The sequence below is a fragment of the Corvus moneduloides genome, chromosome 29 (genome assembly GCF_009650955.1).
Source record: "Corvus moneduloides isolate bCorMon1 chromosome 29, bCorMon1.pri, whole genome shotgun sequence".
Taxonomy (NCBI): domain Eukaryota; kingdom Metazoa; phylum Chordata; class Aves; order Passeriformes; family Corvidae; genus Corvus; species Corvus moneduloides.
Window position 1 is genome coordinate 1,664,876 of NC_045504.1, and position 16,452 is coordinate 1,681,327.

At 64.4% G+C, this 16,452-nt stretch overlaps 1 protein-coding gene across 8 annotated transcripts in view; it reads right to left on the reverse strand.

Annotated features, from left to right (window-relative positions):
* Nucleotides 1-12,954: 12,954 nt before the first annotated feature.
* LOC116436168 (sodium/potassium-transporting ATPase subunit alpha-2) overlaps nucleotides 12,955-16,452 on the reverse strand; it is a 35,769-nt gene continuing 32,271 nt past the window's right edge. For all 8 annotated transcript variants that reach the window (XM_032093112.1, XM_032093111.1, XM_032093113.1 and 5 more), the window contains 3 exons: nucleotides 15,231-15,332; nucleotides 15,037-15,128; nucleotides 12,955-13,128 (listed from right to left, as the gene is read on the reverse strand). In XM_032093112.1, coding sequence (XP_031949003.1) covers nucleotides 13,100-13,128; nucleotides 15,037-15,128; nucleotides 15,231-15,332 — 223 coding nt within the window. In that variant the 3' untranslated portion in view covers nucleotides 12,955-13,099. The remainder of the gene's footprint in view (nucleotides 13,129-15,036; nucleotides 15,129-15,230; nucleotides 15,333-16,452) is intronic.

A 16,452-nucleotide genomic window follows, 5' to 3' on the forward strand; every position in this document is an offset into this window, starting at 1 on the left:
TCAGAGCCCCCCCGGAAAGAGCTGGGGAGGGGGACAGAGGGGTCAGACCCCCCCGGACAGAGCTGGGGGGGGGGGGACAGAGGGGTCAGAGCCCCCCGGACAGATCCGGGGGAGGGGGGACAGAGGGGTCAGAGCCCCCCCGGACAGAGCTGGGGAGGGGGACAGAGGGGTCAGAGCCCCCCCGGACAGAGCTGGGGAGGGGGACAGAGGGGTCAGACCCCCCCCGGACAGATCCGGGGGAGGGGGGACAGAGGGGTCAGAGCCCCCCGGACAGATCCGGGGGAGGGGGGACAGAGGGGTCAGAGCCCCCCGGACAGATCCGGGGGGGCCATGGGGGTCCCTCCCCCGCCTCGGGGGGATCCGGTACCAGCGGGAAATCATCGGGATCGATCCACAGGATGCTGAATTTGGGATCGCCCCTCTTGTCCCGAGCCACCTCCTTCAGGGTCTCCAGGAACTCGAACCCATCTTGGGGTGGGGGAGGGGGGGAAAGGGGGAGGTCAGGGGAGATTCAGGGGGGGACTGAGACCCCCCCAGGATCCCCCCCCAATTCCCTGCCCGACCCCTCCTCACCGGGATCATCGCCCTCAGCGAAGGCCACGATGTGGATCCCGTCCGGGTCATCCTCCTGGGGGGGTCACGGGGGGGGCCACAGTGACCGGGGGGTGTCCCCCGAGTGTCCCCCGAGTGTCCCCGAGTTTTGGGGGGGAGGGGAGATGATGGGACCCCCCCCCCCCTGCACTCACCCAGCTCTGGGCTTTGAGTTTCTGCACAGTGACCCTGGGGGGGGTTGGGGGAGGGGGCACCCCCAAATTTCACCCTCTCCCCTCCACCAAGAACAGCTGCCCCCCCCTCCCCATCTGCTGGGGGGGGGTGCCCAAATTGAGGAGGGGGGGAGGGGTTTGGGGGGGGCAGAAGAGCTGGGATTGGGGAGGGGGTGACCGGGCTGAGCCCCCCCAAGCCCCCCCAATCCCCCCCCCCCCTCCGTGTCACGGCTCGGGGGGGCCACGGAGGGTCCCCGATGTCCCTCGGGATTGAGGCCGCGGCGGGGGGGGGATGATCCAGGGGGGATTAAAGGCTGCGGGAATCTCCCGGCAGCACCCGGGGCTTGAACCCTGCCCGGCACCGGGGGGGGGAGGGGCTCGGCCGGGACCCCTCCCCCCACCCGGGACCCCCCCCGAGACCCCCCCCGGGCAGGGCAGCCCCCCCAAGGCGGTGCTGGGGGTCGGGAAGCGGCGTCAGCCCCGGGGCCACCGGCGGAAAAGGGGATGAGGGGAGATGGGGGGGCCTGGCGGGAATCCGCCGTCGCCATGGCAACCGTCGCCCGTGGCAACCGGATCCCCACGGTGAGCATCTCCCGAGGCAACCCCATTTCCTTGGCAACCGTTGCCCGTGGCAACCACATCGCCGTGGCAATTGTTGCCTACGGCAACCTGTCCCCATAGCAACCATCTCCCCGTGGCAACCGCCTTCCGTCCTCATGGCAACCTGTCCCCATGGCAACCCCATCCCCAGGGCAACCTGTCCCCATGGCAACCACCTCCCCGTGGCAACCTGTCCCCATGGCAACCACCTGCCCATGGCAATCGCCTTCCGTCCTCATGGCAACCTGTCCCCATGGCAACCCCATCCCCAGGGCAACCTGTTCCCATGGCAACCACCTCCCCATGGCAACCTGTCCCCATGGCAACCATCTCCCTGTGGCTACTAGTCCCCCTTAGCAATCTGTTCCCACAGCAACCACATCCCCCCAGCATCCTGTTCCCATGGCAACCGCCTCCTCAGGGCAACTTGTCCCCATGGCAACCTCTTCCCATGGCAGTCTGTTCCCATGGCAACCAACTCCCCACAGCAACCACGTCCCCCCCAGCATCCTGTCCCCATAGCAACCCCGTCCCCATAGCAACCACGTCCCCATAGCAACTCATCCCCATAGCAACCCGTCCCCATAGCAACAGCCTCCCATAGCAACCACGTCCCCCCCCCACGTCCTGTCCCCATGGCAACCGCCCCAGCCCTGGTCCCCCCCTGCCCCCGGGACCCCCCGATTTGGGGTGGGGGTCCCCCGTCCCCACCCCCAGCGCCCTCCCAGTGCTCCCAGTGCCCTCCCAGTGCCCCCAGTCCCTCCCAGTGCTCCCAGTGCCCACCTCCAGCGTCCTCCCAGTGCTCCCAGTCCCTTCCCAGTCCCTCCCAGTGCTCCCAGTGCCCACCTCCAGCGTCCTCCCAGTGCTCCCAGTGCCCTCCCAGTGCTCCCAGTATCCTCTTCCAGTCCCTCCCAGTCCCTCCCAGTGCTCCCAGTGCCCACCTCCAGCGCCCTCCCAGTGCTCCCAGTGCCCTCCCAGTGCTCCCAGTCCCTTCCCAGTCCCTCCCAGTCCCTCCCAGTGCCCACCTCCAGCGCCCTCCCAGTGCTCCCAGTGCCCTTCCAGTGCTCCCAGTGCTCCCAGTGTTCCCAGTCCCTTCCCAGTCCCTCCCAGTGTTCCCAGTGCCCACCTCCAGCGCCCTCCCAGTGCTCCCAGTGTTCCCAGTCCCTTCCCAGTCCCTCCCAGTGCTCCCAGTGCCCACCTCCAGCGCCCTCCCAGTGCTCCCAGTACCCTCCCAGTGCTCCGAGTCCCTTCCCAGTTCCCTCCCAGTCCTTCCCAGTGCTCCCACTGCCCACTTCCAGTGCCCTCCCAGTGCCCCCAGTCCCTTCCCAGTTCCCTCCCAGTCCCTCCCAGTGCTCCCAGTGCTCCCAGTTCCCTCCTGTCCCCCCAGTGCCACCCCCATGCCCCCTCCAGCGCCCTCCCAGTGCTCCCAGTGCGGCTCCCAGTCTCTCCCAGTCCCTCCCAGTGCTCCCAGTGCCCACCTCCAGCGCCCTCCCAGTGCTCCCAGTGCTCCCAGTCCCTCCCAGTGCTCCCAGTGCCCACCTCCAGCGCCCTCCCAGTGCTCCCAGTGTTCCCTTCCCAGTCCCTCCCAGTGCTCCCAGTGCCCACCTCCAGCGCCCTCCCAGTGCTCCCAGTGCCCTCCCAGTGCTCCCAGTCCCTTCCCAGTGCTCCCAGTCCCTTTCCAGTCCCTCCCAGTCCCTCCCAGTGCCCACCTCCAGCGCCCTCCCAGTGCTCCCAGTGCCCTTCCAGTGCTCCCAGTGCTCCCAGTGTTCCCAGTCCCTTCCCAGTCCCTCCCAGTATTCCCAGTGCCCACCTCCAGCGCCCTCCCAGTGCTCCCAGTGTTCCCAGTCCCTTCCCAGTCCCTCCCAGTGCTCCCAGTGCCCACCTCCAGCGCCCTCCCAGTGCTCCCAGTACCCTCCCAGTGCTCCGAGTCCCTTCCCAGTTCCCTCCCAGTCCTTCCCAGTGCTCCCACTGCCCACTTCCAGTGCCCTCCCAGTGCCCCCAGTCCCTTCCCAGTTCCCTCCCAGTCCCTCCCAGTGCTCCCAGTGCTCCCAGTTCCCTCCTGTCCCCCCAGTGCCACCCCCATGCCCCCTCCAGCGCCCTCCCAGTGCTCCCAGTGTTCCCAGTCCCTTCCCAGTCCCTCCCAGTGCTCCCAGTGCCCACCTCCAGCGCCCTCCCAGTGCTCCCAGTGCTCCCAGTCCCTTCCCAGTCCCTCCCAGTGCTCCCAGTGCCCACCTCCAGCGCCGCCAGCTCCTCCTGGCGGTGCCGCCCGTCCCCGGTTCGCCCCGGGAGGCGCCGCCGCAGCTCCCGGAGGTTCCCGGGGGTCACCGGCACCGGCCGGGCCCGCCCGGAGGGGGGAGGGAGGCGCGGGACCCCCCCGGGGCCCCCCCCGGAGCCCCCCGAGAGCCCCGGAGGCAGAGCCAGCAGCGGCAGGAGGCAGCCCCAGAGCCACATCGGGGACACGGACGGACACACGGACACGGGATGGACACACGGACACGGGATGGACACGGGGACACGGGGACGGACACGGGGACACGGGATGGACACACGGACACGGGGATGGACACGGGGACACGGGATGGACACGGGGACACGGGGATGGACACACGGACACGGGGACGGACACGGGGACACGGACGGACACACGGACACGGGATGGACACACGGACACGGGGATGGACACGGGGACACGGGGACGGACACGGGGACACGGGATGGACACACGGACACGGGATGGACACACGGACACGGGGATGGACACGGGGACACGGGATGGACACACGGACACGGGGACGGACACGGGGACACGGACAGAGGGACACGGGATGGACACACGGACACGGGGATGGACACGGGGACACGGACGGACACACGGACACGGGATGGACACACGGACACGGGATGGACACACGGACACGGGGATGGACACACGGACACGGGGATGGACACGGGGACACGGGATGGACACACGGACACGGGATGGACACACGGACACGGGATGGACACGGGGACACGGGATGGACACACGGACACGGGATGGACACACGGACGCGGGGATGGACACACGGACACGGGATGGACACACGGACACGGGGATGGACACGGGGACACGGGGATGGACACGGGGACACGGGATGGACACACGGACACGGGGATGAACACACGGACACGGGATGGACACACGGACACGGGGATGAACACGGGACACGGGATGGACACACGGACACGGGGATGGACACGGGGACACGGGATGGACACACGGACACGGGATGGACACACGGACACGGGATGAACACACGGACACGGGATGGACACACGGACGCGGGGATGGACACACGGACACGGGATGGACACACGGACACGGGGATGGACACGGGGACACGGGATGGACACGGGGACACGGGATGGACACACGGACACGGACAGAGGGACACGGGATGGACACACGGACACGGACGGGCACACGGACACGGACGGACACACGGACACGGGGATGGACACGGGGATGGACACGGGGACACGGACAGAGGGACACGGACGGACACACGGACACGGGATGGACACACGGACACGGACGGACACACGGACACGGGGATGGACACGGGGATGGACACGGGGACACGGACAGAGGGACACGGGATGGACACACGGACACGGGATGGACACACGGACACGGGGACGGACACGGGGACACGGACAGAGGGACACGGGATGGACACACGGACACGGGGATGGACACGGGGACACGGACGGACACACGGACACGGGATGGACACACGGACACGGGATGGACACACGGACACGGGGATGGACACACGGACACGGGGATGGACACGGGGACACGGGATGGACACACGGACACGGGATGGACACACGGACACGGACGGACACACGGACACGGGATGGACACACGGACACGGGGACGGACACGGGGACACGGACAGAGGGACACGGGATGGACACACGGACACGGGGATGGACACGGGGACACGGACGGACACACGGACACGGGATGGACACACGGACACGGGATGGACACACGGACACGGGGATGGACACACGGACACGGGGATGGACACGGGGACACGGGATGGACACACGGACACGGGATGGACACACGGACACGGACGGACACACGGACACGGGATGGACACACGGACACGGGGATGGACACGGGGACACGGGATGGACACGGGGACACGGGATGGACACACGGACACGGGATGGACACACGGACGCGGGGATGGACACACGGACACGGGATGGACACACGGACACGGGGATGGACACGGGGACACGGGGATGGACACGGGGACACGGGATGGACACACGGACACGGGGATGAACACACGGACACGGGATGGACACACGGACACGGGGATGAACACGGGGACACGGGATGGACACACGGACACGGGGATGGACACGGGGACACGGGATGGACACACGGACACGGGGATGAACACGGGGACACGGACGGACACACGGACACGGGATGGACACACGGACACGGGATGAACACACGGACACGGGATGGACACACGGACGCGGGGATGGACACACGGACACGGGATGGACACACGGACACGGGGATGGACACGGGGACACGGGATGGACACGGGGACACGGGATGGACACACGGACACGGACAGAGGGACACGGGATGGACACACGGACACGGACAGAGGGACACGGGATGGACACACGGACACGGACGGGCACACGGACACGGACGGACACACGGACACGGGGATGGACACGGGGATGGACACGGGGACACGGACAGAGGGACACGGACGGACACACGGACACGGGATGGACACACGGACACGGACGGACACACGGACACGGGGATGGACACGGGGATGGACACGGGGACACGGACAGAGGGACACGGGATGGACACACGGACACGGGATGGACACACGGACACGGGGATGGACACACGGACACGGGGACGGACACGGGGACACGGGATGGACACACGGACACGGGGATGGACACACGGACACGGGGATGGACACGGGGACACGGGGATGGACACACGGACACGGACGGACACACGGACACGGGGATGGACACGGGGACACGGACAGAGGGACACGGGATGGACACACGGACACGGGGATGGACACACGGACACGGGGACGGACACGGGGACACGGGGATGGACACACGGACACGGACGGACACACGGACACGGGGATGGACACGGGGACACGGACAGAGGGACACGGGATGGACACACGGACACGGGATGTACACACGGACACGGGGATGGACACACGGACACGGGATGGACACACGGACAGGGGGATGGACACACGGACACGGGAACACGGGGACAGGGACGGACACATGGACAGAGGGATGGACACACAGACACGGGGTCACGAGGACACGGACCCACGGACACGGGGATGGACACGGGGACGGACACAGAGAGAGAGGGACAGACGGACAGACGGACGGACGGACGGACGGACGGGGCTCAGGGAGGAGCAGGGACGGCCACAGGCAGGGGACAGAGACACCCTGGGGACACACAGACCTTGGGGACAGACAGGACAGACCCTGGGGACACACGGACACAGCCTGGGGACAGACGGACACAGCCTGGGGACAGACAGACGGACACAGCCCGGGGACAGACAGACAGACAGACGTCCCTGGGCCCGGTGACGATCCGAGGGCGACGGCCGCAGCCCTGGGGACAAGGACGGACACGACCCCCGTGGGGACACGGCGACAATGCCAGCCCCTTCCGGTGCCGCCGGGAGGGGACACGGCGGGACAGACGGACACCGCGTCCCTTCCCTGGGACAGACGGACACCGCGTCCCCTCCCTCGGGGACAGACGGACACCGCGTCCCCTTCCCCGGGACAGACGGACACCGCGTCCCCTTCCCCGGGGACAGACGGACACCGCGTCCCTTCCCTGGGACAGACGGACACCGCGTCCCCTTCCCGGGACAGACGGACACCGCGTCCCCTTCCCTGGGACAGACGGACACCGCGTCCCCTTCCCGGGACAGACGGACACCGCGTCCCCTCCCCGGGACAGACGGACACCGCGTCCCTTCCCTGGGACAGACGGACACCGCGTCCCCTTCCCCGGGACAGACGGACACCGCGTCCCTTCCCTGGGACAGACGGACACCGCGTCCCCTCCTCGGGACAGACGGACACCGCGTCCCTTCCCCGGGACAGACGGACACCGCGTCCCTTCCCGGGACAGACGGACACCGCGTCCCCTTCCCCGGGACAGACGGACACCGCGTCCCTCCCCGGGACAGACGGACACCGCGTCCCTTCCCCGGGACAGACGGACACCGCGTCCCCTTCCCGGGACAGACGGACACCGCGTCCCTTCCCCGGGACAGACGGACACCGCGTCCCTCCCCGGGACAGACGGACACCGCGTCCCTTCCCGGGACAGACGGACACCGCGTCCCCTCCGCCGGGACAGACGGACACCGCGTCCCCTTCCCTGGGACAGACGGACACCGCGTCCCCTTCCCCGGGACAGACGGACACCGCGTCCCCTTCCCTGGGACAGACGGACACCGCGTCCCCTTCCCGGGACAGACGGACACCGCGTCCCCTCCGCCGGGACAGACGGACACCGCGTCCCTTCCCTGGGACAGACGGACACCGCGTCCCCTCCGCCGGGACAGACGGACACCGCGTCCCCTCCCCGGGGACAGACGGACACCGCGTCCCTTCCCGGGACAGACGGACACCGCGTCCCCTTCCCGGGGACAGACGGACACCGCGTCCCCTCCCCGGGACAGACGGACACCGCGTCCCTTCCCGGGACAGACGGACACCGCGTCCCCTTCCCGGGGACAGACGGACACCGCGTCCCTTCCCTGGGACAGACGGACACCGCGTCCCTTCCCGGGGACAGACGGACACCGCGTCCCCTTCCCGGGACAGACGGACACCGCGTCCCTTCCCGGGGACAGACGGACACCGCGTCCCTTCCCGGGACAGACGGACACCGCGTCCCCTCCCTCGGGGACAGACGGACACCGCGTCCCTTCCCGGGACAGACGGACACCGCGTCCCCTTCCCCGGGACAGACGGACACCGCGTCCCCTCCCTGGGACAGACGGACACCGAGTCCCCTCCCCGGGACAGACGGACACCGCGTCCCCTCCCCGGGACAGACGGACACCGCGTCCCTTCCCTGGGACAGACGGACACCGCGTCCCCTCCGCCGGGACAGACGGACACCGCGTCCCCTTCCCCGGGACAGACGGACACCGCGTCCCTTCCCCGGGACAGACGGACACCGCGTCCCCACCCCGGGACAGACGGACACCGAGTCCCCTCCCCGGGACAGACGGACACCGCGTCCCCTTCCCCGGGACAGACGGACACCGCGTCCCTTCCCTGGGACAGACGGACACCGCGTCCCCTCCCTCGGGGACAGACGGACACCGCGTCCCTTCCCTGGGACAGACGGACACCGCGTCCCTTCCCGGGACAGACGGACACCGCGTCCCCTCCCCGGGACAGACGGACACCGCGTCCCTTCCCCGGGACAGACGGACACCGCGTCCCCTCCGCCGGGACAGACGGACACCGAGTCCCCTCCCTCGGGGACAGACGGACACCGCGTCCCCTTCCCGGGACAGACGGACACCGCGTCCCCTCCCCGGGGACAGACGGACACCGCGTCCCTTCCCGGGACAGACGGACACCGCGTCCCCACCCCGGGACAGACGGACACCGCGTCCCTTCCCGGGACAGACGGACACCGAGTCCCCTCCCTCGGGGACAGACGGACACCGCGTCCCTTCCCGGGACAGACGGACACCGAGTCCCCTCCCTCGGGGACAGACGGACACCGCGTCCCTTCCCTGGGACAGACGGACACCGCGTCCCCTCCCCGGGACAGACGGACACCGCGTCCCTTCCCGGGACAGACGGACACCGCGTCCCCTTCCCGGGGACAGACGGACACCGCGTCCCTTCCCGGGACAGACGGACACCGCGTCCCCTCCCTCGGGGACAGACGGACACCGCGTCCCCTCCCCGGGGACAGACGGACACCGCGTCCCTTCCCGGGACAGACGGACACCGCGTCCCCTTCCCGGGACAGACGGACACCGCGTCCCCTCCGCCGGGACAGACGGACACCGCGTCCCCTCCCTGGGACAGACGGACACCGCGTCCCTTCCCTGGGACAGACGGACACCGCGTCCCCTTCCCGGGACAGACGGACACCGCGTCCCTTCCCTGGGACAGACGGACACCGCGTCCCCTTCCCCGGGACAGACGGACACCGCGTCCCCTCCCTGGGACAGACGGACACCGCGTCCCTTCCCGGGACTCGGCGGGACAGACGGACACCCCCCCCCACCTTGTCCCCCGTGTGTGTCCCCCCGGCTCGGGGGTGTCCTGAGGGGTGCCGGGGGCTCCGCCCGACCCCGCTGTCCCCCTCGAGTGTCCCTTGGGTGTCCCCCAGTGCCCCCAGACCCTTCCCAGTTCCCTCCCAGTTCCCTCCCAGTGCTCCCAGTGCCCCCCCACCGCCGTCCATGTTGAGCCGGGAAAGAAGATCCGGGAGGGGGCGAAAAATAAAGAACCGGCCCAGGGGACACCGCGGGGACACCGCGGGGCTCGGGGAGGGGTCCGCAGGGGGAGTTGGGGACCCCTGGGCGCTGCCCCCCACGTGAGACTCGGGGTTATGGGGTGCTCAGGACCCCCAAATTCAGGGGGGGTGGGTGCCAGGGATCCCCAGGTGTGGGAATTGGGGTGTCCAGGACCCCCGTGCTGGGGTTATGGGGTGGCCGGGACCCCCAAATTTGGGGATGTGGGTGCCAGGGATCCCCATGCGTGGGAATTGGGGTGTCCAGGACCCCCGTGCGGGGGTTATGGGGTGGCCAGGAGCCCCAAATTTGGGGATGTGGGTTCCAGGGATCCCCAGGTGTGGGAATTGGGGTGTCCAGGACCCCCAAACTTGGGGTTATGGGGTGGCCGGGACCCCCAGATTTGGGGATGTGGGTGCCAGGGACCCCCGTGCTGGGGTTATGGGGTGGTCGGGACCCCCAAATTTGGGGATGTGGGCTCCAGGGATCCCCGTGCGGGGGTTATGGGGTGGCCGGGACCCCTGAATTTGGGGATGTGGGTGCCAGGGACCCTCGTTCTTGGGGTTATGGGGTGGCCAGGAGCCCCAAATTTGGGGATGTGGGTTCCAGGGATCCCCAGGTGTGGGAATTGGGGTGTCCAGGACCCCCAAACTTGGGGTTATGGGGTGGCCGGGACCCCCAGATTTGGGGATGTGGGTGCCAGGGACCCCCGTGCTGGGGTTATGGGGTGGTCGGGACCCCCAAATTTGGGGATGTGGGCTCCAGGGATCCCCGTGCGGGGGTTATGGGGTGGCCGGGACCCCTGAATTTGGGGATGTGGGTGCCAGGGACCCTCGTTCTTGGGGTTATGGGGTGGCCGGGACCCCCAAATTCAGGGGGGGTGGGTGCCAGGGATCCCCGTGTGTGGGAATTGGGGTGTCCAGGACCCCCAAACTTGGGGTTATGGGGTGGCCGGAGCCCCAAATTTGGGGATGTGGGTGCCAGGGATTCCCAGGTGTGGGAATTGGGGTGTCCAGGACCCCCAAACTTGGGGAGGTGAGTGCCCAGGACCCCCAAACTCATGGGGGTGGGTGCCAGGGACCCCCAAATTTGGGGGTGGGGGGTGCCAGGGACCCCCAAATTTGGGGGCGGGGGGTGCCAGGGACCCCCGCATGTGGGAATTGGGGTACCAGGGACCTCGGTGCTGGGTTTTGGGGTGGCCCAGGACCCCCAAACTCAGGTCCAGGGGTGCCTGGGACCCCCGTGTGTGGGAACTGGGAGGGATGGGGGGGGGGTCTGGGAGGATATTTGGGGTCTGGGGGAGTCTGAGGGGTCATGGGAGGGATTTGAGGGGGTCCGAGGGGGATTTGGGGGGTCTGGGGGTGGTAATGGGGGACACGGGGGGGGGGGGGGACGTGGGGTTCTGGGGAGGATATGGGGGGGATTTGGGGGGGATTTGGGAGGTCTGGGGGGATTTGGGGGAATTTGGGGAGGCCGGGGGGGATTTGGGAGGGAATTCGAGGGGGATCTGGGGGGATTTGGGGGAATTTGGGGAGTTCGAGGGGGATCTGGGGAGGTCTGGGGGGGATTTGGGGGAATTTTGGGGGGATTTGGTGGAATTTGGGGAGGTCTGGGGGGGATTGGGGGGATTTGGGGGGGATTTGGGTGAATTTGGGGAGGTCTGGGGGGATTTGGGGGGATTTGGGGGCGAATTCGAGGGGGATCTGGGGAGGTCTGGGAGGATTTGGGGGAATTTGGAGAGGTCTGGGGGGATTTGGGGGGGAATTCGAGGGGGATCTGGGGGGATTTGGGGGAATTTGGGGAGGTCTGGAGGGATTTGGGTGAATTTGGGGAGGTCTGGAGGGATTTGGGGGAATTTGGGGAGGTCTGGGGGGATTTGGGGGAGAATTCGAGGGGGATCTGGGGGGATTTGGGGGAATTTGGGGAGGTCTGGAGGGATTTGGGTGAATTTGGGGAGGTCTGGAGGGATTTGGGGGAATTTGGGGAGGTCTGGGGGGATTTGGGGGAATTTGGGGGGGATTTGGGTGAATTTGGGGAGGTCTGGGGGGATTTGAGGGAATTTGGGGGCGAATTCGAGGGGTTATGGGAGGATCTGGGGAGGTCTGGGGGGATTTGGGGGAATTTGGGGAGGCCGGGGGGGATTTGGGGGAATTTGGGGAGGTCTGGGGAAGTCTGCGGGGATTTGGGGGAATTTGGGGAGGTCTGGGGGAATTTCGGGGAATTTGGGGGGGAATTCGAGGGGTTATGGGGGAATTTGGGGAGGTCTGGGGGGATTTGGGGGGAATTTGGGGAGGCCGGGGGGGATTTGGGGGAATTTGGGGAGGTCTGGGGGGATTTGGGGGAATTTGGGGAGGGCGGGGGGGATTTGGGGGAATTTGGGGGCGAATTCGAGGGGGATCTGGGGAGGTCTGGGGGGGATTTGGGGGAATTTTGGGGGGATTTGGTGGAATTTGGGGAGGTCTGGGGGGATTTGGGGGGGAATTCGAGGGGGATCTGGGGGGATTTGGGGGAATTTGGGGGCAAATTCGAGGGGTTATGGGGAATTTGGGGAGGTCTGGGGGAATTTGGGGGAATTTGGGGAGGCCGGGGGGGATTTGGGGGAATTTGGGGGCGAATTCGAGGGGGATCTGGGGAAGTCTGCGGGGATTTGGGGGAATTTGGGGAGGTCTGGGGGAATTTGGGGGAATTTGGGGGGGAATTCGAGGGGGATCTGGGGGAATTTGGGGAGGTCTTGGGGGATTTGGGGGAATTTGGGGGGGATTTGGGGGAATTTGGGGGGATTTGGGGGGGATTTGGGGGAATTTGGGGGGGATTTGGGGGAATTTGGGGAGGTCTGGGGGAATTTGGGGGCGAATTCGAGGGGTTATGGGGGGATCTGGGGGGGAATTTGGGGATATTTGGGGAGGTCCATGGGGTATTGGGGGCACACAGAGCTGGGGGGGTCCCTCCCAGTCCATCCCAGTCCCTCCCAGTCCATCCCAGTCCACGAGGGGGGGGGTTAAACTGGTTTATTGCTCTGTAGGGGAAGGTCCGGGTGCCCCCCAAGGGTCAGGGGGGTCCCGACCCCCCCCAAAACCCCCCGGGGTCAGTTTTGGGGTGCGGGGGGAGGGGCGCCGGGGGGTCCCGCGGGGGGGGGGGTCAGTAATAGGTTTCCTTCTCCACCCAACCTACAAAAAAGGGGAGGGGGCGTCAAGGGGGGGACCCCAAACCCTTGGGGGGTCCCCAACCCCCTTTGGGGGCACCCCAATTCCCCCGGCCCCCCCCCCCCCCCCGGGTGTTTGGGTTTTGGGGTCGTTCCCCCCCCCCCCCCCCCCGTTTTTATGGGGGTTTCCCTTGGGTTTTGGGTCTCCCCCCATTTTTTGGGGGTTTCCCATTTTTTGGGGTTTCCCTTTTTTTGGGGGTTTCTGGGTTTTTGGGGTTTCCCATTTCTTGTGTTCCCCCCCTTTTTTTTGGATTTCCTATTTTTTGGGGTTCCCATTTTTGGGGTTCTCATTTCTTGTGTTTCCCCCCTTTTTTTTGGATTCCCATTTTTGGGGTTCTCATTTTTCGGGTTCCCCCCCTTTTTTGGGGATTTCCCAGTTTTTGAGGTTCCCATTTCTTGAGTTCCCCCTTTTTTTTTGGATTCTCATTTTTGGGATTCCCATTTTTGGGATTCCCATTTTTCGGGTTCCCCCCTTTTTTGGGGGTTCCCCCCTTTTTGTGGGGTTTCCCATTTTTGGGGTTCCCGTTTTTTGGAGTTCCCATTTCCTGGGTTTCTCCCCCTTTTTTTTGGATTCCCTTTTTTGGCGTTTCCCATTTTTGGGGTTCCTATTTTTGGGGTTTCCCATTTTTTGGGTTCTCCCTTTTTTTTTTTGGATTTCCATTTTTGGGGTTCCCATTTTTGGGTTCCCCCCCTTTTTTGGGTTCCCCCGTTTTTTTGGGGTTCCCATTTTTTGGGTTCCCCCCCTTTTTTTTGGATTTCCTATTTTTTGGGGTTCCCATTTCTTGGGTTCTCCCTTTTTTTTTGGTTTCTCATTTTTGGGATTCCCATTTTTGGGTTCCCCCCCCTTTTTGGGTTCCCCCCTTTTTGGGGGGTTTCCCATTTTTGGGGTTCCCATTTTTGGGGTTTCCGATTTTTTGGAGTTCCCATTTCAAGGATTCCCCCCCTTTTTTTTTGGATTCCCATTTTTGGGTTCCCCTCCTTTTTTGGGTCCCCCCCTTTTTGGGGGGTTTCCCATTTTTGGGGCCCCCCCATTTTTTGGGGTTTCCCATTTTTCGGGTTCCCCCCCTTTTTTTGAGTCCCTCCCTTTTTTTGGGGGGTTCCCATTTTTGGGGTTCCCATTTCTTGAGTTCCCCTTTTTTTTTTGGATTCCCTTTTTTGGGGCTTCCCATTTTTGGTTTTCCCCCATTTTTTGCGGGGGGGGGGTTCTCCCCTTTTCTTTTTTTAGGGTTTCCCCCTTTTTTTTTGCATTTCCCCCATTTTTTGGTGCCCAATTTCCTCGTCCCCCATTTTTTGGGCGTGTTCCCCCATTTTTTGGGCTTCCCCCCTTTTTTGGGTTTCCCCTTTTTTTTGGCTTTCCTCCTTTTTTTTGCATTTCCCCCTTTTTTTTGCTGCCCCATCTCCTCGTCCCCCATTTTTTGGGGTTTCCTCCTTTTTTTTTGGGTTTCCCCTTTTTTTTGGGTTTCCCCCTTTTTTTTGGGGGGGTGGGTTCCCCCTTTTTTGGGGGGGTTTCCCCCTTTCTTTTGGCTTTCCCCCTTTTTTTTGCGTTTCCCCCATTTTTTGGTGCCCCATTTCCTCCTCCCCCATTTTTTGGGGTTCCCCCTTTTTTTTTTTTTTGGTTTCCCCCTTTCTTTTGGGTTTCTCCTTTTTTTGGGGTTTCCCCCATTTTTTGCGGGTGTTCCCCCATTTTTGGGGGTTTCCCGCTTTTTTTTTGGCTTTCCCCCTTTTTTGGGGGGGTTTCCCCCTTTCTTTTGGCTTCCCCCCTTTTTTTTGGCTTTCCCCCTTTTTTTTTCCGTTTCCCCCATTTCTTGGCGCCCCATTTCCTCCTCCCTCCACTTTTTGGGGTGCCCCCCTCAGTTTTGGGGTCCCCGCTCACCTCCGGGGTAGCGCCTCAGGATGAGTTTCCGCACCTCGTCGTAGGCGAAGATGAGCAGGGAATAGGGGAAGGCGCAGAACCACCACGTGACCCTGCAATTTTGGGGACAAAACCCCATAAATTTGGGCTCCCTGTCCCTTTTTGGGGCAGCTCCGATTTGGGGGTGCGCCCTCGGGATTTGGGGTGACCCTCACTTGAGGGGGTACATGCGCAGGGCCACCCCCATGCCCGGGCAGTAGGACAGGAACGCCGCCAGCGCCGTCTCCTCCAGCAGCCCGAAAATCAGGATCTTGTTCCTGTAGGATTTAGGGGATTTTGAGGGGTTTTTTTGGGATTTTGGGAAGTTTGGGGATTTTTTGGGGTGGGGATTTGGAAGAGGGGCGGGGGGCTGGGGTGGGATTGTGACGGTTTTGGGGATTGGGGTGTTTTGGGGTTTTGGGGTGGGGGTTGAGGGAGTTTGGGGTTTATTTTTGGAGAGGGGGCTGGGGCGGTTTGGGGTTTTTGGGGGGGTGGGGACTTTTTGGGGGAATTAGGGGGGTTTTGGGGGTGTTTGAGAGGTGTCGGGGGTGGTTTGGGGGGCGTTGGGGGATTTGGGGTTTATTTTGGGGAGTTGGGGGGCTTGGGAGGTTTGGGGGGTTTAGGGATTTTTTTGTGGAGGGGTTTTGGGGGACTTTAGGAGGTTTGGGGGGGGGCTGGGGATTTTGGGGAGGTTTTGGGGGGTTTTGGAGGGGTTTTGGTATTTTAGGGGGATTGGGGGAGGGTTTTCAGGGGGGTGGGGGGGTTGGGGGGGTTTGGGTGGTTTTAAGTTGGATTTTGGGGTGATTTTGGGGTGATTTTGAGGTGGGTTTGAGGTGGGATTTTGGGTGGGATTTTGGGGGTCTTTTGGGGATGATTTTGGGGGATTTTTGGGTGTCCTCACTTCATGCCCTGCTGGAAGACGGAGTTGGGGTGGATTTGGGGGGAATTCGGGCAGGTTTTAAGTTGGATTTGGGGTGATTTTGGGGTGATGTTGAAGTGGGATTTAGGGTGGGATTTTTGGGGTGATTTTGGGGTGGGTTTGAGGGATTTTGGGTGGGATTTTTGGGGTGATTTTGAGGTGGGTTTGAGGTGGGGTTTCGGGTGGGATTTTTGGGTGGGATTTTGGGGGATTTTTGGGGTGTTTTGTCCTCACTTCATGCCCTGCTGGAAGACGGAGTTGGGGTGGATTTTGGGGGAATTTTGGCAGGTTTTAAGTTGGATTTTGGGGTGAATTTGGGGTGATTTTGAAGTGGGATTTTGGGTGGGATTTTTGGGGTGATTTTGGGGCGGATTTCGGGTGGTATCTTTGGGGTGATTTTGGGGTATTTTTGGGGTGTTTTGGCTGCACTTCATGCCCTGCTGGAAGATGGAGTTGGGGTGGATTTTGGGGGAATTCTG